At 44.1% G+C, this 22495-nt stretch overlaps 1 protein-coding gene across 1 annotated transcript in view; it reads right to left on the reverse strand.

The window, feature by feature from the left end:
* Window positions 1-22495, reverse strand: part of plxnb1b (plexin b1b) — a 97571-nt gene that overhangs the window by 5373 nt on the left and 69703 nt on the right. The window contains exons 11-34 of the mRNA XM_079510872.1: window positions 22146-22254; window positions 20629-21645; window positions 20064-20198; window positions 19523-19651; window positions 19076-19169; window positions 16828-16994; window positions 15388-15539; window positions 14569-14674; window positions 13117-13253; window positions 12226-12402; window positions 11681-11861; window positions 11214-11456; window positions 9785-9964; window positions 9418-9566; window positions 8563-8663; window positions 7318-7535; window positions 6872-7050; window positions 6471-6537; window positions 5909-6055; window positions 4537-4702; window positions 3584-3687; window positions 2379-2463; window positions 1630-1796; window positions 345-505 (exon numbers count right to left, since the gene is read on the reverse strand). Of these exons, the coding sequence (XP_079366998.1) occupies window positions 345-505; window positions 1630-1796; window positions 2379-2463; window positions 3584-3687; window positions 4537-4702; window positions 5909-6055; window positions 6471-6537; window positions 6872-7050; window positions 7318-7535; window positions 8563-8663; window positions 9418-9566; window positions 9785-9964; window positions 11214-11456; window positions 11681-11861; window positions 12226-12402; window positions 13117-13253; window positions 14569-14674; window positions 15388-15539; window positions 16828-16994; window positions 19076-19169; window positions 19523-19651; window positions 20064-20198; window positions 20629-21645; window positions 22146-22254 (4371 nt within the window). The remainder of the gene's footprint in view (window positions 1-344; window positions 506-1629; window positions 1797-2378; window positions 2464-3583; window positions 3688-4536; window positions 4703-5908; window positions 6056-6470; window positions 6538-6871; window positions 7051-7317; window positions 7536-8562; window positions 8664-9417; window positions 9567-9784; window positions 9965-11213; window positions 11457-11680; window positions 11862-12225; window positions 12403-13116; window positions 13254-14568; window positions 14675-15387; window positions 15540-16827; window positions 16995-19075; window positions 19170-19522; window positions 19652-20063; window positions 20199-20628; window positions 21646-22145; window positions 22255-22495) is intronic.

Here is a 22495-nt window from a genome sequence, read left to right on the forward strand (position 1 = left end):
AGATAAAGATTAACGTTAGATGGCTTAAGGTTAAGATGGCTCGGTCATGTGTTGAGGATGCCCAATGAAAGGTTACCCAAAGTTGCCTTGAGATGAACCGCAATTGGGAAGAGAAAGAGAGGCAACCAAAGAACACCTGGCGAAGGACAGTGATGATGGAGCTGAAGGAGATGGGTCTTTCCTGGGACGAAGCGCAGACCAAAGCACGAGACAGGATTCACTGGCAGTGTAAGATTGCGGCCTTATGCCCCAAATGGGACGAAGAGGATAAGTAAGTAAAGTAAGAGAGAGAGAGTGTGTGTGTGTGTGCGTGTGTGTGTGCGTGCGTGTATGTGTGTGCATACCTGTTGGTCTTCCAGATGTGGATGGTCTCTGGGTCGGAAATGCCGTGGTGTGCCGCCTGGTCATCCAAAAGATCAAAGAAGTATTTGACGGCCAGCGGGACGGGACGGCTGGTGCTCAGGATCACTGTGAACAGGTCATCCACAAACTTCTGCAGCGTCCCCTGTGGACAGAAAGAAAATGTTAGAATATACAAACATCCATCCATCCAACTTCAACCGCGTATCCGTAATCAGGTCACAGGGCCGCAGTTCCACCAGAGAGCTCCAGACTTCCCTCTCCAGAGCAACATTAGTGACTTCCTCCTGGGGCATCCCAAGGCGTTCCAAGGCCAGTGAGTCGATGTAATCCCTCCATCTGATCCTTGGTCTGCCCCGGGGTCTCCTCCCAGTGGGACGTGCATCGAGGACCTCCCTAGGGAGATGCTCGAGAGGCATCCTAACCAGATGCCCGAAGGGAACCACCTAAGCTGGCTCCTTTTCAGGTGAAGAAGCAGCGACTCTACTCCGAGTCTCTCTCGCATGACTGAACCTTTCACCCTATCTCTAAGGGAGATGCCAGCCAACCGTCGGAGACAACTCATTTCGGCCGCTTGTTTTCGTTCGTCGTACAAGAGTACAAATTGTACAAAAGACTATCTAGAATGCATTGTGAGCTTGTAGATCAGCTACTATTTTTGAAAGATTTTGAATCGTTTAAGTGGTTAAGTCTTTCTATGGGTTTTATTCATATTTAACCAATGAAGAGTATGCACAAGAGCTTGTGACTAAATAGTAACTACATTGGATCAACTGGAACACAGGTTGTTTGTTAAAAGTGAAAGATAATGGTTTTGGACATAGAAAAACTGTTTTATTCATAGATTTCCACCAGACATTGACAATATATACAATTGTTTAATTAACTGTTCATCCAGGTAAATGTATAATTGATATATTAATGCATATCAAGTGGTAGTTCAAATACACAAGAGGACATGGTATATTGTTATTATATCATTCCAACTGTGTTGGCACAATGCAAAGCCATGGTATAATATAATTGAATTTAAAACCATGGCTTCTTGTGTATTACTGCTCAGGCATTTGAATCATGGTTGCGAGCAATTACCCTAAACCAAAAATGTAATGTTACTAACCAAAACCTAACATAGCAGCAAGTTATCACCGTTATAATATGGAGGATAAGCACTTTCTTGCTAAACAAAGTGAACAACGTGTGAAGCAAAATGTGTGTCTGTGTATAATCTAAGCTGTGCATTTCATGTTTGTGTATGTGTTTCCCTACCTTCATGGAGAGCAGGCGTGTGAGGTATATCTCGGGTATGGCCTTCGCCCTCTCCCTCTCCCTCAGACTGCCTCTGCGGTGTTTGGGCAGCTCTGGCTCCTCGTTGGCCTTCACAAGGTGCCACAACCTCACCCCACCCTCATCCGCATCCTCCAGCATGGGTGTCTCTGCACAGACAGACAGACAAAAATAAATACACATTTGAAGGTTAAAATGACACATTTGAACTTAAGGTACACCATCTATAATAACAATATTTACACATTTTCAGTATTTTAAAGTTTTTGGTGATCCTATGATGCATTTTGAAGGAAAGCACCCTTCCCATGTGGTCTATGGCTGCCATTACATCAATTTCCTCCATATTTTCTGAAGGCAATTTTGCAGTAACTCAGTGAACAAGGACAATGGCATGGCTATTGATGACGGCTAATGAAGCATTAGCCCTACAACAAATATAAAGAGATAATGTTGAAGGCCACACTTCCAAGTTCAGTTAAGTGTTGTTGACTGAGCACACATGACCAGATACCATTCCAAAACAAGGTATCCACCACATGCATAAAGTGACTCTCTTCTAAAACTATTACTACTATGAAAGTATACTTAATAATGTAACACTCTTGGTTAGAAAATGACAAACAGTTAGGTAATTGCCAATAAATAATAATGAGTAGGAGGTTCATTCATGTACAGCAGAAGCCATTGGAAATATACAGGTAATGTATTGACTGTGAAAAGACACTCACTCTCTCCTGCCACATAGTCATGGTTGTCATGGTGAATGTGTTTGGAATTGCGTGGGACCAGTGCTACGGTCGCTCCGTCTGGGACCTGAGGAACAACAGACATAATCCATAAGCATTACACACGACATCAAAACATGTATTTATGACAACTAATCATTATCCATGTGTTCTATAATCACTGATTGTGGAGTGGCAAATGGAAATATACATTATAATAAAAACTAGTGAACTTAGTTCCAAACACGGTGAGCCCATTAATTCCTGTATGCTGGGATAAGCCAAAATAGGCATTATCCATATACAGTATAAATGAGGCTTTATCCAGGAACTCCCTCTAACCGGCCCCTCCAAACAGCCACATGTGTAATATGTGGTGCTGGTGCAGTACATCATGGAAAATAAACAGTGATTCAAGTAAGTTCCAGTGGGTCATGGCCCACAGTGAATAGAGGACCATTGATCCCGTGTCACTTCAACTACATTGCACCTCAAGGGTTTAGAAGGCTTTTTTTAATTCAGAACACTCTTGCCTCATTTTGGAACCATGGCAGAAATCCAAAGCATTATTTTCATTAAATGTTAACCCAACCCTTTCCCATCCCTGGGTTATCCATAACAGACCTCCGAGTTAATTAAAAGAAAATAATTAACGACTTGAACCCTAGTGTAGCGTCCCTATAGAGCTCAACAGTGATGTGCCAGAAGTAAAACATCCCATTGATTTTCCTCGGAGCTTTTTATTATCAGCTATAATGCTCTAACAAGTATAGACTCCAGTATATACTTACCACGAGCAACGTGGTTGGTTTGATTACTGAGGCCGATTTCTTTTTAAAAAGTCCTCCTCCAAAATCCTAAAAGTTTTCTGAAAAACCTATGTTTCTATGTCAGTGTTGCTCAACCTTTTTCATGTCAAGGACCGCCAGAATTATCTGTATTTGGCCACAGACAGGGACCACCCTGAACTTCCTGAAGCAAAGATTTGAGTTAAAAACGTTCGCTCCGAAAAGGATATATATTCAAAGATTTGCACCACATTTTCACGATTTTTCAAAAATGCGCTATGAGCTTGTAGATCTGCTATTTTTCAATAGCTAGTATACAGTAAGTATAAGTATAACATAATGCTTAAAACACCAAAAGGGGTTCCCGTCCAGAATGGGTTAAAGTGGTTAAAGCATCGTTGAAGAGGTTTGTGTTGTGACCTTGTAGTGCTGTAGTGTGTTGAGGCGTTTCCAGTTGCCCTGGACCACTGACGTCAGGTCCTCGTCAGACAGGATGAGGTGGCCGGCCACACCAGACCTCCATTCTTAAGTAAGAGAAGACAGATGAAAGACAAGACGTTAGCGGCGTACGTGTATGTTTTTGAGGCATCCTATGCCCAGCTTTGTCTGTCTGTGTTTGTGAACTCAAACACGATGATTTGATTGGCTGATCACCCCACAGCGATGATTTGATTGGCTGATCAAAGTACATATCGAGGAAAAAGTGAGGGCAGCAGTGAAGACGCCAAAAGTGATTGGCCCGGAATGACATTTGTTATGATTTCATTGGCTGAGCACGGAATGTGATGTATGATTATAAGAACGCGCCTCACACTCACACGATAGGGCATTAAGCAACTAGTCGACTAGTTTACTAGTCGACTAGCTGCTTAATGCTCAAGATCAGGTAGATTATAGTTATATAGTCACCATGTACACAGTTTTTCGATGTACAAATATTTATTTCCCCCCCCAAAAATTAATTTATTTTATTCTTTACATAATAGGTAGTTAAACAACTAGTCGACTAGTAAACTATGCAACTAGTCAACTAGTAAAAATGACTAGAAGTGAATGCCCTATCACACGAGTGTGATTTTTGTAATGTACGAGTGGTCGGCTGGTGGCGTTGTATTGTACGTATATGGATGGATGTGTGTTGTATGTATAAACAGTGGGTCGGGAGTCTCTGGACTCATGTTTCGGTCGCGGACCTATTTCTATGGGTTGCGAGTAGTTATCCCCTTTTTTTCATATCCTACATTAAAATAAATAATATAATTATTTCTAAAGATTCTAAAAAAGAAATCAAGTATTTCTTAAACAAAATATTTCCATAAATAAATAAGGCCTTCTGAGAAGAAACTATTCATATTATGTAAAGGCGTGCTCACCGAGGTCTAGGGACTCCGAATGTGGCCGGGTAGAGAAGCCGGTTCCCTTGTAGACTTGATCCAGCAGCTTCTCTTTGACCTGGCTGATGGTGTCACAGTCCAGCACCTTGCAGGGCGCAGGCTGGGTCTCGTTTACCCCACCGCCCTGCATCAACACATTCAGATTCTAGGGCAAAGAAGGAGATATGTTAGAACATATCACGTTGCACTAATGTCAATCATGTGCTGTAGGTCCATGTACCTATACTTGGAGGTCTCATTTTAATAAAAACCTATGCTTGGAAATACCGATTCTCACTGTAGAGGTCAAACATAGGCTACCATGCTTTCCGTTTGTGTCAGTGTCAGTGTGTCTCAGTGTGTGTCAGTGTGTGTGTGTGTGTGTGTGTGTGTGTGTGTGTGTGTGTGTGTGTGTGTGTGTGTGTGTGTGCGCGCGCGTGTGCGTGTGTGTGCGTGCGTGTTCCAATGTCTCTATCTGCCTGTGTTTCTCTACTGTACTGGGTAATAATCATTTATAACATGAGCCATCCATGATGTCACTCTTTCACTTTTATAAATACAATTCTGGGCTTTTTCAGAACCTTTGAGCCTGGGACACGCTGTCAGGCATTACCATTCAGTCGGGTCGCCAGACTCGCCACAGAATGGGCTCTATGCACACAAGAACTTGGGCCCCTTCCCTACTTCCTTCACAGGTGGAATCGATGATACTAATGAAGGCTCTGTTCCATTCTGGTCAAACAGAGTCAGGGTGCTGCTATTGTGCATTTTGGCTCACTGGAAACACTCTGCTACACCAGTGGGTCTCAAAGTGTCCTTTAGTGCAGGGTTCCCCAATAGGCGGCCCGCGGGCCATTTGCGCGCGGAGCGCCCCCTTGCGGCCCGTGGAAGAATTAAAAAAAATATATATATAAATGGCATTAAATGGGGGTCAGTAGCCTATGAATGTCAAACTGGGCATCCTTTTCAAATGGGGTCCTGCCCTGAAAATGAATTTTCAGGGCAAGACCTCGACCTCACGCGTGCGGACTCGGCCCCCAGCCTGGTACCCTAGTCAAAATATGGCCCTCGAGGAAAATTAATTGGGGAACCCTGCTTTAGTGGGTTCCAAATGGCCCCGTGTGGGTCTGTAACTTTGTGAGTGTACAAATTCAGGACCAAATGGACCCGTAATATTTGTACACTCTCAGAGTTATAGGGGTCCTTGAAAATAAAAAAGTTTGAGAACCACTGCACTAAATGGAACCGAGCCTTAATTAGTATCATCGGTAACACCTGTGATGGAAGTAGGGAAGCGGCCCGAAAGTAGGAAGAGTTATTCTGTGTGCATATAGTCTATTGCTAATAAGTCGTTTCATGTTCTTCTCCTTACCACGGTTTTGTACTCCACATCTTCTCGTAGCAGCCTGTTGTCATTGAGGGTGTATTTGGCCTTGCCCGTCACAGCGTCCACCGGTCCCTTATCCACCTGGTGCTTGATGGCTCGAAACAGCATGTAGAGGGACTCTCCAGCCGAGTCCTGTACACAACAACACATAAGGACACATGTTGAAGTAGACTAGAGTTGTTGGAGCTTTGATTCATTGAATCCTGTAGGGGCCTTTACAGGTCCCTGGCTATGAATGGAGTAGAGTAATTCAACAAATCAAATGAAGTAAAACTAAGTGATCAAATTAAGTCGTTACAAGGAACAAATAAGGACTCCCACACAGGGTTTTAGAAATACTGAGGTAATTGAGCACAGACAAAAAAATATTTTAATGCATTTTGAAAATGGCAACTAACCACTTAGGACAGTTGTTCCAACACTAGTCTAGTGTGTGTTTATGTATGGTATATGAAATATACCGGAATTCAAAATCTGAACCTCTTTCCACAGGACGCCAAAATGAAAATGTGAGTGGTAAAGGGGTTTAATAAGTGTGCAAACTCACCCTGAGGAAGGCGTAGAGACAGATGGACATCCAGTTGGTCAGCAGTTTCTCCACCACCGTCTCCGTCCTGCGCAGACACACACCAAGTTAGATGAAAAGCACAGATTACACTTTGTGAAGGAAGGCTCTATTATATTTATGTAGTAAATACCATTTACTAGAATACATTCACATGCAAGCACATATAATCATAATGTCCTACTTCACTGTTTCTCAATGTGGTTTACAGGTCCATTTGTGTCAGATTTAAAGTTAATTTAGAGGTCCCAGTCAGAGATAAATGGTTTTGTTTTAAAAATCACTGGCCTACTTTAAGGTGTGTGGCATGTCCAAGGTAACACTTCATGCAGTGTCCATACTGTATAATGCTGTACGTTCATCAGGTCTGCGACTCTGCGTACCTTCGCAGCATAAGCTTGGGGTTTTTGGCAACATACTGCTCCACCAGGTCATTGAGCAGGGTTTTGAGGATGTCTGTGAAGTACTCCAGTTTGCCATGTAATGCCACAGTCAGCAAGGAGGCCACATAGGCTCTGTCCCTGGGAGAGAAGGTTCTCTGGCTCTCCAGTGTGTGAATGAACTGGAAGGAAGAAAAGGGAGAGAGGAAGGAGAGAAAGTGAGGGATGTGAACCACGCTGCTCAAACACATATGAAGGTGCAGGTGCTCATTCGGTTTCATTTAATTAATTGTTTGATTACACTTTTTTCGTTTTTTCCAAATTATATTTTTATTCAAGTAAATAATGAATGTAATGATTCGGATAGTCAGTTGACACATGTCTTTGTTTGCACCAAAAGAGTGAATGGGGAACAGCAGCATCATTGTGAAAATGGTGAAGCGGAATACCTTGGTGAGGAACAGCTTGCTATTAAGCAGGTTGGACAGCTGCACCAGTCCTTGCTCTACTGTCTGCCGACGACACTCCTGGACATCCAGGTCCCGCCTCAGTGGCGACTCCCGGTGGCCAGGGAAGAAGATGCGCTCGGCATACTTGCGGTAGTCCAGGAAGGGGATGCCTTGACCAACCAGGTCACTGGACATGTCCATCATCTCCGTCATTAAGTCTGCAAAGGAGGAGGGGGGAGAGTTATAAAAGGTTAGGCAGTTTGATTAGGAAACGGGAAGTCCTGTTTCAGTTTGTTTTTTCATAGCCTTTCAAATGATCTACCGGTATTCATAAAACAATGTCCTCTTTTACTACTCTGCTATTGTTTCTCCTACCTCATTAGCATTGCTTCATACTATTGCCATGCCCAATACAGTCACCCCTAAAATCTGGCAGAGATCTTTGAATAGTTTATTTGTGTTTTTGTTGTCGTTTTAAGTCTGTGTTTAGGGTTAGTAAGTTTCATGTTTTGTTCTACGACATAAAGAACCAGCTAATTGTCTCCACAGTTAACTTTAAATCAGTTAATTGTGTGGTTTAAAAATCTAAAACAAATTAAGAATAAAACATGTTAAAGACTTAAAAGCCTATTTAATTTATCCTAAACCAGATGCAAAATGTCCATTGGAAACCTGAGGTGGAAGTCCATGGCGTAGGTAATTTCATGGTTTACCTACAAAAAGACTCTACTATGTGGTTGTATCTATTTACATTTACTATACTTATCTTCCCATTATGTGTTCTTGTCAGCCGTATCTATTCAACCTTAATATACCCTGTTGAACTTTACTCCATTCTGTGATTTGCGTGTTGGAATGTTGATATTGAAACAGGATTCTAGGGTTTGTGTTTGGTGGTGTGGACCTAATGAATATTGACACTGGACAGTCATGACAGGCTAAAATTAAAACTGGCTTCCCCCCCGGAAAAGCCATGTGGGATCAACAGACATTTCATTGGGGAGGTTTGGTGTAATGGGATAACTTCATAAAGGCCGTCTGAAAACAAAGTTGGTCTCCTGGCCTCCGGGAGAAAAAACAAACAAGTCTAGTTCTCTATTCCACTCTCCTTCCTTTTCTGGCCTTCTCTGTAGCACCCCCCCCCCCCCCCCCGCTCCTCCTCCTCCCCCTCTCTGGTCTTTCTAGTCTGTTCTATTAATTTCCTTTTCTCCATATCGTTGTCTGTTCATCTCGTCTCCTCCGTACCTGTGAACTCTTTCTTGCAGCGGTCTCTCACACTGGTCTCCAGGTTCTCCAGTTGGATTTGGACCTTCTTATAGTCCCTCAGAGCCTGTTTGCTCTTCCTCCTGATATAGAGGGACAGAGTGGGGGCGAGAAACAAACCGTTCAGGTTATATAAACGACAGCAATAAGCACTCCTATCAACACATGTCATTGTGTATTCACAGCTTTAGTTATAAATTGTATATAAACAGAAAATTTTTCAGTTAATGGCTTTATTTTGACAGTGAGGCTCTGTCTACAAATGGGTCTGTCACTCTGGTTGGGGATAAGCTCGCAAACCACTGGAACGATCATAGGCTAATGTCTTGCGCAAGTTTAACATTTCTTTGAAATATTTTGATTTAATTTGACAATGGAATGAATAGAGCTCAACAGGGTGTGCGTTATTAGATTTCGTGTTTACATTTTCATTAAAATATTACTGAACTTACCTGAATACATCAGTGTTGGCTAAACAACATTGTTCTGTTAATAGGACAATTTCGTAAAATCAATCTGCCCCGTTAAATGTGTTAAAACAAAATTATGGCTTGTTTCAAGTCTCTGCAATTTGATTTTCATACTGTAATGAACAAAACTGATTCCAATTAAAACATCAAACAAACCACTTCATGCTTTGTCTAAACATATCAGACCACTGGTATGGTCTTTTAATTTGCATAACATGGTACTTAAAAAGCACTACTGCCTACCAAGGTCCTCTGCTGTATCCCTGCCTTATATAATAAGTAAATAAGTCAGAGTGGCTTATTGTCGGTATCAGTAGAGCAACGAGGCTCACACACATAATAGAGAACAGACAATCCATCCACCCACCTGTAGATAAGCACAATGATGAGGACGATGAGGGCCACGATGGAGGCTCCGACGCCAACTCCTATCTGGGCCTCCAGGGGAAAGGTGGACAGACTGAGGCTGTCATACTGCACCTTGCCCAGGGAGAAGTTCAAGTTGCCCATATGGACCTAAAAGAACACATACAAGCACACAGGCATAAAAGGCAATACATGTCTGGTTTATGAACAGCGAGGTCTCTGAACCCCGGTTTCCGCTACATTCACCATGACAAAGGAAACACCCAGTGAGCCGTTCTGACATGAGTTTGTGTCCTACTCAATAAAACCCTGAGTGTTTATTGAAATCTGACAGTGTAATGTAAAGTCCTGGTAATAGTGGGACTCACTCTGAATTCCGGCAGATTGTCCGAGCCTTCGCGTCTCTTGCCGTGAGGGCCTGGAGCGGGCTGCTGGGGTGGGGGCTCACAGTAGAGATGGTTTCTGGTCAGAGTCTTCACGGCACAGACCCCTTCCCCCACCAACACTACCACCTCCTCCTTAGTGATGGCCAGGTCCAAGTTCTCTCCCTGTGGTCAGATATGAGTGAGAATTTAATGATTACTTGCGCATGCAGAACGCGCAAGTATTGTGGTCGGCTGGACCAGAAGTGGTATGTATGTATGGTAGGCGTGGTTATAATCAGCTTACAAGCCGATAACCGATCTACAAGCTCACAATGCGTCGATCTATCTCATTTAACGGATGAGTCTGGAGCTGGATAATTGTACTCTCTGCAGATGTTTGGTCTTGTGGCCATAAGAACACACAGGTGTTGATATCTTTTGTCATTTTAAGTGATTGTATTGTCTGATTTTGTGTCGTCATATATTGTTTTGTTGTACTGTTTGTGGAGATAAAAATGCAATAAATATATTTATTGATAAATAAATTGATTAAAAAAAGCATGTGGTTAAAATGCAGTTGCCACATTTTTCTGAATGCAAATACAGTGACAAAATACCGCAGGGAGAAGAGAAGTCCAAATTACTATTATTCTATAGAGCTCTAATTGTACAGTGCTCCCTCCAGCTATCATTACAACTACCACCATTACTGCTGGCATTGCTACCATAATGTATACTATTATAACTAATACATCTCTACTACCACAAATACTGTACACGTACTGCAACTGTCCTGTTCATTGACTAAACATTTAGTCCTTGATAAAAAATATGGGTGTGTGAATGCAAGTAATTCATTAAACATACAGTATGGCTGTGATTCCAAATCTGGCTTCACAACTTTACAGAGAAGTGTATATTAGATGACATCACCAGAGTAAAGCTGACTAACAGAGCTTGATCTCTATGCACAAACTTGAGTACACAGAGAAATACGACGAGACGCAAAGGCATACGTATGGCACCACTGCTCTGGCGAGTACAATTCTGCTGGTGTGTTAGAATTTGAATCACAAGTCAGAGAATGTTGTGAGGCTATAGCTTAGAATTCTTGGTATTATTGTAGTATTAACTAGAAATGCGCTCTGTCGAGGTGCTAACTTGCGCCATGCACACAAGTAGCTAGGCCATACCATCAATAATGGTGGTCCCTTATTGGCCAGTGGACAACACCGACATACGGTGGACAACACCGACATACATACATATATTGCCGATTGCAGTGCTTGCGCAAGTGTAAGGAAGGTTCCTACAGCGATCAATAGAGACAATGGGGTGTAGCTGGTGTTTTCTGAATGCACCTCATGGTGAGAAATGGTAAGTCAACACTCGTTCTTCTGAAATAGTCTTTCCTGTTCCCTGTGGTCCTTACCTCTAGCTGGATGAAGCTGCCAGGGTTGTAACGGTAGGCCTTGAGCGGTTCTTGCTCGTTGAGGATTTGCAGTTTGGGGTTGGGCTCGTAGCTGAAGCCCTGAGGGTTGAGGCTGTTGAAGTCGAAGTGCAGGTTGTCCAGCAGGAACTCTACCGTGACCTTTGACCCTAACACGGATGAGTCCACCGTGGGCGAGCGGCACAGGATCAGCGTGGAAGAGTTGACCTCACAGCGCTCTCCGAACTGAGAGAGGGAGGGAGAGAAAAATGTTTCAAAGCAGTCGTATGCTACTGCATATACTTCAGTAGCACCGTATGCTACTGAAGCCGCTACTTCTAACCTTCAGAAACACGACATGTAGCCGATTTAGCTTAAATAGACAGTTTCGAGTAACATGACAAATATTCTTTCATTTTAACATCTGACCTAGAAGACAGAGACACACACACACACACACACACACACACCTGCTTGACAGAGCAGAGTGGGTCTTCAGGACAAGTGGGGTCAGGCACCATTCTGGGCTGCCTCCTCCTGCTCCTCCTCTTCCTCCTCTTGGCGGACTCGTAGGGAGAGACACTGACCACCATCCTGGGCTCCTGAACCACATCCAGGTCATGTCCCGATACATAGATCTGCCGTCCTCCGCTGCACACAGAGGAAAGGGGAGGATTGGAGTGTTCCATTTAGTCGTCATGTCAACACCACACACACGGGGGCGCACACAGACACACGCACACACAGTGATGGAATGGTAGAAATGTTTATAGGGCTGAATTGAGTAATGTATGTTTAGTTTTGCAATAATAATCCAAAACTACAAAGTAACTAGTAACTAAAGTTTTTGAAATAAATACAGTGGATGTAGTGGAGTAGAAGTAGAAGTATTAGGAATTGAAAATACCCAAGTAAAGTACAAATAACTCAAAATTGTACTTAAGTACAGTACTTAAGTAAATGTTCTTAGTTACTTTCCACCACTGCGTGCACACACACGCGCGCGCACACTTACTCCAGGTAGCTCTTGTTGGGCGTGGCATGGGTGATGTTGGGGTTGGGGGTGTAGTGGTAGGCGGAGGTGTGCAGATGCCGCTGGCTGCTGCCGTAGTGCAGGGTGACGCGTTGCGCCCCCGTCTTGTTAGCGCTGCCCGTCACACACACCACGCTGGCCTCCTGCACCCCAGACACCCTGTAGGAGGAGGAACAGGGGTCAGACGGACGGGTCGAGGTCACGGAGAGGCAGAGAGCGGTGCAGATGGCACGTATAGGGAGGGTCAGTGGGTGAAGAGGAGAGAGAGAGGCAGGAGGATGATGATTAAGAGAAATTTGTCAAATTGTACTGTAGGTTTGGTGAAGAATGTGTGTGTTCAAAACATACTGTATGTTTGTTGCATGTTTTTGCACATACATGTAGCCTACATTAATTGCGACCGTAGGTCATGGACACGCTCCATATATGGCCAATACAGAATTCATTCCATATGTTGATCTGACCTCATCAAACCCTGTACTCTCAAGCCACGCTCCATATATGGTGCGTGTCATGGAGAAGACTGGATCATCATCACCTAGATCTGCATGTCTGGAGCTGGCCAGCAACTCTACATCTGACTTCACGGACACCAGATTAATAGTTTAACTCCTGCTTCTTAACTGTGCCGTATTAAGAAGCTCTGTTGTTTCAGCACAACCTCACTTTTAGGGCGAGGTCGCTTCTCGCCCTCAGGGTGTCTTACTGGTAACATTAGTATGTATAACTGGCCGTGTGTGTGTGTGTGTGTGTGTGTGTGTGTGTGTGTGCACCACTATGCATGTATGTATAACTGGCCATGTGTGTGTGTGTGTGTGTATGTGTGTGTGTGCACCACTATGCATGTATGCACGTATTGTCTTTGTGACTCACATGTTACAGGGCACTCCTCCCACAGTGACTGACAGCTCCGTGGGGCGGCCGGTCAGCAGGTTGCGGCCAGTGATTGTCAAAGATGTGCCCCCTGCCTTGGGCCCCCTCTCTGGAGACACTCCCATCACAAAGGGGTCCTATGGGGGGGGGGGGGACAGGAGAGATGGATCAAGAATAGGACCCTTATTTCACTTTTTTGACAACATCTGTGTCAGCAATTATGCAGCTGATTTACATTTTATTTTTCAAAAATAGCCACAATACACGGTCATAAAATGTGATGCGTGAGCTTGTATATCTGTTATTGAAGTAACATTATTAATATGTTACCACTTAACACATTTTCTTCATATATAACTGGTTCTCAGCAATGATGCTAATGATAATATGGTACCATTTTTGTCTACTCAGTCTGTATCAGAGGGGGTGAGCCTTTTTCGCAGAGCATTGGCCCAGGTGGCCCATTGAGGGGCACTAGCCCCTCCTATATAGGTTTAATGTTTGTTTTTAGTTCAAGGTTTGTTTTAAAAACGCCATTGACAATGAAGGGAACATTTACGTCATCTTGTCCCTAACACATTAAATGCCATTAACAAATTAACAATAAAGAGAATTTAATGTTTGTTTTGACACAGTTTGTTTTACATCACCATCACATCACCTAATCAACATGAGTTAGACTTTAATATATTAGCGCCCCTCACTTCACACAGGTTAGATTATTATTCTGTGAGTTTTTGTGAGGTTAGGGTTAGGTTTAGGCATAACCTGGCCGAAAGCTCTAAGAAAAAGGCAGTCCCGTCTCAGAGGATTGTTGTGCACAGTTCAGAAAACAATAAACACGTGCAGACCAGTCGAGTGCCCCAGTTTATTTATTTGGGTAGTCTCTCCTGAAGTGCCCAGGTATGATTTTCTCAATGCAAGTTGTCCCTGTTAATCAAATCTAAGTTTTTGATTAGAAAGTGTTGCACTGACAAAATATTGTTAAATACATTAGTCTAGGACGAATCTAGGACTATCTAGGAAAAAAATTGCAGATCTTCAAGCTCACAACACACCGCACCCAGTGTAATCCATCGTTTTCATGGATCTCAATATAAATGGTCCAAGGCACTTTACATAGATTGTGCATTACATTCACCCATTCACACACACACATTCATACACCGATGACAGTGGAAACCATGCAAGGCACCAACCTGCACACCGGGAGCAATTAGGGGTTCAGAGTCTTGCTCAAGGACACTTGGCTCTGGGGGAGCCCAGGTTCGAACTGGGAACCTTGCGGTTCCCATCCAGCCACTCCACCCCTGAGCCACCACTGCCCATATGGTTGGGGGAAGCCGTCAGTCTGGGTAAATTCACCCCTTCATGCAACCACGAGTCCCCTCTGCCCTACAACGTCTTGATGGTGTGCACCAGGTTTAATGGAATGCTGTTATGAATTATCACCTGGTAGCTGAATTCCTGGCTGGACCAGCCAATCCCTCCTCCATTCACCTCAACCGACACATGGCCCATCTTCTCTCCTCCGCTAGCCTTGGTCCGGCACACTATCCTGGAGGGAAGAAGTTATTTCTAGATTATTTTTGTTTGTAAACCACTCCTACAACTGGCTTTGTTAGTCTGTGCAGAAAAAATGAGCATGGTTGCTATGTTCACCCTGTTCACCCGGGTGTGATTTCATTACGTCAGACATGATTTCATTACGTCAGACAGGCTATATAAGACCTTACACCACTCAGTTCACACGGGTGTGATTTTTTATTTTAACAGTCACAGAAATGTCACCGTTCGCAATGTTGCTACCAGCTGTATTGTGTGACCATTGACCAATAAAGACCTTAAACCTTAAAAATAATGGAGAAAAAATTAATAAAATAAAATGCCACATGCACACTGCTACACACAAACACCCTCACAAAACACTGCTGTTGGATGAAGGGTTTGCCATTTCAAAAAGTCATGTCAGGAATTAAATCTAAGAGCTTCAGGCTGACGGCCACACATTTCTGAAGCAAGACAATCCATTTTAAATTGATTTCAAACTCTATAATGACATGTCATTTTGCCCAGCCCACGAAGGCATCCATCAATCTGTGCAGAAACATTCAACTTGGCAGAATATGACATAATAAAAACTCTCGACAACTCTAGGCTTTTGAATGTCAGACTCAGTATTGATAAAAGAAAACATCAATACAGCCACACAAAATCTCAAACCAATTAACCAACACCACCATCCATCCACCTGCAGCAACCACTGTGTACCTGGTGGAGATCTCATAGAGGTTGTCGATAACAGCACAGGGAACCCCTGCTACAGACACAGAGTTGAGGATGTCCTTGGCCTTCTGGCCCAAGTTGGAGCCTGAGATGGTCACAACTGTCCCCCCTTCCAACAGGCCGGACAATGGCTCAATCTAGAAGGGATGTGACAACAATGTTACAGCGGGGGGAAACATTATATATTATGATACAAATGAAATCTGTGGAACCTGTGAAATCTAGAAAGTGAACAAGTATGTGTGCCATGATGCCATGTGAGTAAACAGAAACTAGATGGAGCTGGAGAGTTGCTGGGAACGCTACTAGTGACAAAAATAGGTGCATCTGTATAGAAGAATTTGAAAAACAAAAGGGCTTTAATAAACTAGGTCCTCGGGTAAGGCACTTTATTCCACAACTGTTTCATGATAATAATACACAGTAAAATCCTCAGAGTTTAATTATCCTCAGAGTTGAATTAACGCTGAGGATTTTACTGTGTACTTATCAAATCAAGATCACTTATGCAATATATTTTCATGCACTACGTTGCCTCAACAGTGTTCTCAGTACAACCTAGGATTGTTCCCTGGTTAGTCCACTTTGTCATAACTACTTCTGTTAGCATGGAGCGCCGGCTGGCACTTAGATTTCTCCAACACTGTCATTAACATACATTCTACAATACTTCCTATGAGATAGTGAGCTCTGAATGTGCAGTATTATGTTCTGCAATGTTAATAATATGTGTCCTGATTGTCCATATACTTTGTCTGTAGTCTTGCATCAATAGAGTGCTACAGTTTGTAGTACAGTGAGTCTTAAGTGAGTTTCTTTCATTGGATTTCCAATGACAATGGCATCTAAAGATATATCTGTGGTTAGCATAAGCCTTTACATGTTGTTATATGACATAAATTGCACCTTAACCTTGAGTTTTGAAGCAGCTTTCTGGCTTCAAATAAAGTATGTTGATCTGTGTAGATTATCTTGTGTTAATACCATAAATCTGTTAATTACAGAGCTTATTTCCTTAATTTACCTAAAAGCCCCAAAATTGAAAAAAAAAAAAATCAGAGAAGCCACAGCAGAGGTAACGTCCTACACTCCTATACTACAAGGTTGGCCAACAGAGACACATATCACACACCCATGTAGCACTCCTTAGTAAAAAACATTTTGTTAGATTCTCACTGCACTAGATTATTCTTTTCGTTATTGTACGAACCTCATCCTTGAGGGGAGAATTTCAGTTAATACTGAAATACTTAATTTATGCCCTGTCGACTGAAAGTGCATCCACCACCGACATGCCAAAGTATATATGGAGCTTAAAAACTATTTCCTCTCTTCGCAAATCTTTGGTCTGAATGACGCTTTAGAGAGAGACTGATGCAGGGAAACGGTGAGAGGGTGCTGCTGTGTCAGAGCAGTGGTACTCACGGTGTGTATGACCGGGGCGGGACAGGTCCTCTCTATGGGCTCACTGCAAGAGTCCGTGTACAGACAGCTGGCATGGGCGCCACCACACCACACACAGCCATACTTGTGGTGAGCCGTGTGACAGCGGCTGCAGTCAGAACGCCCCACTGAACAGTTGTACAGAGTCACTGTGAGTGGGGGAGAGAGGGAGGGAGGGAGGGGGGTGTTTTAAAAAAGAAAACCCGCAGGATTAGAACACAGTAGGTAAATACAGTCAAACATACAGTGAACCGGGAGCAAACGTGTGTACGAAAGTGGGAACGCTGTGTACCAACGTGCAAAATCAGAGAAGCGAGAGAGAAAGACCAATGAGAAGAGCTGCACAGAGACCAGAGTGTGTGTGTGTGTGTGTGTGTGTGTGTGTGTGTGTGTGTGTGTGTGTGTGTGTGTGTGTGTGTGTGTGTGTGTGTGTGTGTTGATGTATCCAGTCATTGTTCTCTCTGTCCTTGGGGATGTGCAGAACGGAGGACATTATCCATATGTTGACAGTAGATAAACAACCACTAGTATATGACATGGAACACTGCGTTACAGTAATAACACAGCTGCCGGTGCTCCTGGCTGCAGCTCAACCTGCATATTGGTTTTTAAAATAAAACAAATACAGTAGAACTGAAGGCATAGAAAGAGAAGAGAAAGGGTAAACGGTAAAGCAAAATAAAAATCTCAGGAACGTGCCAGTCAATGATAGAATCGTCATGATCTAGTTCGATCTATGTCCCCAGTTCGATTCTAGCCAGAGAACTTTCAGGCACACAAACTGGATAGGACAAAGGAAGAACTGAAGAAGAAATGTGAAAAGAGGGAAAAGACAGACACCTTTTGTTTCATGTATTTTCTAGAAAACATCCCATATCCTTGTTCTTTAACTCCAATTGCAGCCATGACCTGCAGCTCCAATTGCAATTAATCCCTGCTTCACCAACAATGCAGCATTTTCTCTTAAATCCCATTCTGAATGTAAACCAGCCTGCTTTTGTTGACAGTCGATTTACGTGCTTCCAAACATCACTAAGCACAGGAAGAAATTGCAGCTCTCTTTCACTTTGAGTAGACATGCAGCACGCAGCATGCTTTGAGTGCCCCTCACAAAAAAACAGCTTCTTGTACAGTACGTGATCCATTTCTGATTCACAACTGATAATGTCAATGAAAGGTGACAACTTGTCATTCCTGCCTGCATTGCATGTCATTTCCACCTTTCTTCCCGTCTCTTGTGAGGGCCTCCCACTCAGTCTGCCAGTGCTTGTCTGTTTGTCTGTTTGCATCCATCACCCAACATTGTACATTAATGCATCCACTCACCTACACTACTGATTCTACTAGACCAGGGGTTCTCAACCCGTGGGTTGCGACCCCTCGCCAAATTATTTTTGGGGGTCTCCAAATTATTCTATGTTCATGACACTCTTCAATCTTATCTAAATAAAAAGAAGAAAAAAGAAAGCAGCCAGAGTGGCATACTTTTAATGTATAGAGAGTGACGGCCGGGCAGCCTCGTTACAATATACTCTCAAAAAGAACCGCTAACACTGTCAGACATGCAGTGTAGAACTCACCATAGAGGTTAGGAGCATGCATTGTAGAACTCTCCATAGAGGTTAGGAGCATGCAGTGTAGAACTCACCATAGAGGTTAGGAGCATGCATTGTAGAACTCACCATAGAGGTTAGGAGCATGCATTGTAGAACTCACCATAGAGGTATAGGAGCATGCAGTGTAGAACTCACCATAGAGGTTAGGAGCATGCAGTGTAGAACTCACCATAGAGGTTAGGAGCATGCATTGTAGAACTCTCCATAGAGGTTAGGAGCATGCAGTGTAGAACTCACCATAGAGGTTAGGAGCATGCATTGTAGAACTCACCATAGAGGTATAGGAGCATGCAGTGTAGAACTCACCATAGAGGTTAGGAGCATGCAGTGTAGAACTCACCATAGAGGTTAGAAGCATGCATTGTAGAACTCACCATAGAGGTATAGGAGCATGCAGTGTAGAACTCACCATAGAGGTTAGGAGCATGCAGTGTAGAACTCACCATAGAGGTTAGGAGCATGCAGTGTAGAACTCACCATAGAGGTTAGGAGCATGCAGTGTAGAACTCACCATAGAGGTTAGAAGCATGCATTGTAGAACTCACCATAGAGGTATAGGAGCATGCAGTGTAGAACTCACCATAGAGGTTAGGAGCATGCAGTGTAGAACTCACCATAGAGGTTAGGAGCACTGTCAACATGGAACGTGTCCCTCCTCTTCACGTACACCATGGCGTTGTACTCCTCCACCACAGCCGTGTACGAGTACTGAACAAACAAACAGCACCATGGTCAGAGAATGTGGACTGTTCATTTATCTCGGATGATTTTTACTCATGCACACATTTAGTTTAATACCGGCAGGTCCGACGGCAGGTACAACAAAAATGTATTGATTTAAGGTTTATTGGGGTTTTTTGCTATCCATTCACATTGCCCTCAAAATACCAACATCTCAAAGCATGTGATGTTACCTTAAATACAGAGCAATGATAATGTCACTAACCAAAAACGGAGATGTGAATGTTGGACTAAAGGCCAGGATATTCCCATATTGGTTACGACAGTGTAATGAATGTAATAACTTGATGTATGAGACTGCGTGCGACTATAAGACAGACCTGGTGTAGCTGACAGGTGATGTCAAAGAGCGATGGATTCCTCTCATCCGTCTCCACGTAGGCATCCACAACCACTGTCCTGCCCTCGATCACCAACACACACTCATAGTCCTGACTCAAGTCTTCGTCCTGTAGTGTACACCACAGTGGAATACAATGAGTTCATCTGTTTGGCCTACATTATTACGCTCGCACAACAGATCTTCAAGCTAACTAACAACACCGCCGCCTTTCGTAGTATAATGAATTGAGCTTGACATGATGGGAGTGTTACATTTTGCTATATGTATTTGTGTTTACATAAGTAAAACGGTGGTTTTTTATAGCTCCTTCATCCATCCAAAGTGCTTTACATTGTGCATTATATTGTGTGTGTGTGTACATTGTGTGTGTGTGTGTGTGTGTGTGTGTGTGTGTGTGTGTGTGTGTGTGTGTGTGTGTGTGTCATGCATGCATGTGTGTGTGTGTGTGTGTGTGTGTGTGTGTGTGTATATGTGTGTCAAAATAGTCACCGTTGGCTAATAAAGTGTGTGCGTATTACCTGATAGAGATGTAGGTTGCGGGCCAGCAGAGTGATCTTCTTCTCAACTTTGACCGGTAACAGACGTGACCCCTGGACATTCTCCACACATGGACAAGCTGAGGATCCCCAGCTGACGAGCGAGCCCTCGTCACCCTGTGGTCCAGACACACAGCAGCAACATTATACACACACACCTCTCACACACACACACAGCCATTGCGCTGCACACACAGCCAGACAGATCATACACACAGAAACATCCGAACCCTCTCAAAGAAAACTGCCTTTTTAAGTGAGTATGACGGTTGAACTGTTAATTTTAACATGTGCCATTAAATAATAAAATGCGAAACATTCACACACAAATGAAAAAATATATACTGCTGGTGAGAGGACCTTTCTTGCGATTTTCACATCAGCGTCCAAAGCAGAAGCCAAAAAAACACAACACAGTTGAGAGACGACAGTGAGAGGAAAAGCAAGGGAGCGAGTGCAGACGGTGGTTCAGGTGGAATTTTACAACCGAGAGCCGAGTCCAGTCAAGAGCTGGGAAGGTGGAGAACAGCTGAGGGCCGGAACTCACCGGGAGGAGGGCATCTGCAGAGTCATACTGGTAGTCCAGCTCCGAGTCGGCGTCCATCAGGCGAGGGTAGGCAGGAGGGTCAACTTCCCCGTCGCCCGACAGCACACTGGCCGAGTAGGTCGTCGTGTCGTTGTCCGCCTCGGAGGCGGCCTCGGCCTTGCCCTCCAACACTTCCTCCTTCGGTAGAAGGAGCACTTCTGGGTCGGCCTCCTGGTCAGCCGCCTCGGTGGGGAGCTGCATGTCTAGACGGGGTAGGGGCGTAGGGGGCTCCGTCAGGTCCAGGTTGAAGTCGGGCTCCGACTCAGCTGGCTCCCCCATGGGGAAGGGGGTGGGCAGGGCATAGCCCGAGAAGCCCTGGGTGGTCTCAATGGGGGCCTCCGTTGGGCTCTGCCCTTCCTCTGCTTCCTGGGCACTGCTAGTGGGTGACTCGGTTACCACCTCCAGAGGGGCAGACTCCTCGGGGACCGGGATCATGAGGGGCATCACGGCGTCTGGGTCAGACAGTTGTGAGGCGTCCATTGCTGCCGTGACTGGCACCAACTCTGTGTCAACCTCGACAACCTCAGTCTCAGCCGCCGTAGGAGCCGGGGCTTCGGTTTCACTAACGGTTTCAGACGCCATGACGAGCTCCTCTGCTTTATTATACTCCTCTTCTTCTCCCGTGGCTACATCGGGCACAGGCAGCCGGGTCGTGGTTGGTGCGAGTGTGGTGGGCGGCAGGGTGGTAGGAGGCTGGGTGGGTGGAGTTGTTGTGGGTGGCGCGGTGGGTTCAGGTGTGGTGGTGGTGGGCTGTGTGGTGGTGGTAGGTTTGGGAGTTGTTGTAGCCATCTGAGTGGTGGCTACAGTCGTAGGGGCTTTGGTGGTTGTTGTTGTCATGGCAGTAGTTGTAGTAATTGTGGTGGTGGTGGTGGTGGTAGGGAGTGTACTGGTGGTTGTTGGGGCAGCCGTTGTAGCTGCGGGGGTCGTGGTAACTTTAATGGTTTTGGTTGTGGGAGGAGCTGAGGTGGGAAGTTTAAACTGGGGGGGGGTGGGGGCGGGAAAGACATGGGGGAGAGGGTGAGACCAAAATAAATTTAAAAAACTGCTAAAGAAAAAGATGAAAACAATTGAACTCAAATAGACAAGAAACGTAAATGCGATGTGGAACACGTAGCCTGGCGTTATCGTGTTACCATCGCGTATGACTCATGCACATGACCACACAGGCTAAATGGAGGTGATTATTTGTTAAATACGATGTATGCTTGCGGAATATGAGGTACAGTGAAAACATTTGTGCAAACCTTTGATACACATCTACCTATCATGTTCTCATTACGCTACAGTATTAAGTGACAACTTACAGAGATATGTGAAAGTACATATTAGTTATGTACATGTGTTTTGTGTAAAACTGAGAATTTAACTCTTGTACCAAAACTGGGGGTTGTCCATATTTACAGTCAGTTGTTTTGTTATGGTCAGTTCTTTACTGCTTTAACACCGACTGATCATTTGATCTTATATTATGAACTTACATGCTGGTTGTAAATGATAACGCCTTCCTCACAAGTAGGCTTATGGGTGCACGAGTGCTTGTGGACGCACCAGTTACATCCCCATCTGCTCAACACACAACCACGACAACTGGAAACAAGACAGACGGAAAAGGTAGCGTGTCAAATATTGACTTAGGTCATTAGTCAAGTATAAAATAATATTGCTCCTGTAAAGTCCTGCAAAAACAGAGGCAAATAGAGGGAAAGAGGGCAAAGACTCGGTTTACAGAGAGGCACCATTTTCTATATGCAGGATTAAAAAATGAATAAAACAACAAAGGTAAGAGAAAGCACAATAGGTAGAAGGAAAGAGAGAGAGGGGCATCTTA

The sequence above is a fragment of the Electrona antarctica genome (genome assembly GCF_951216825.1).
Source record: "Electrona antarctica genome assembly, chromosome: 9".
NCBI classification, from domain to species: domain Eukaryota; kingdom Metazoa; phylum Chordata; class Actinopteri; order Myctophiformes; family Myctophidae; genus Electrona; species Electrona antarctica.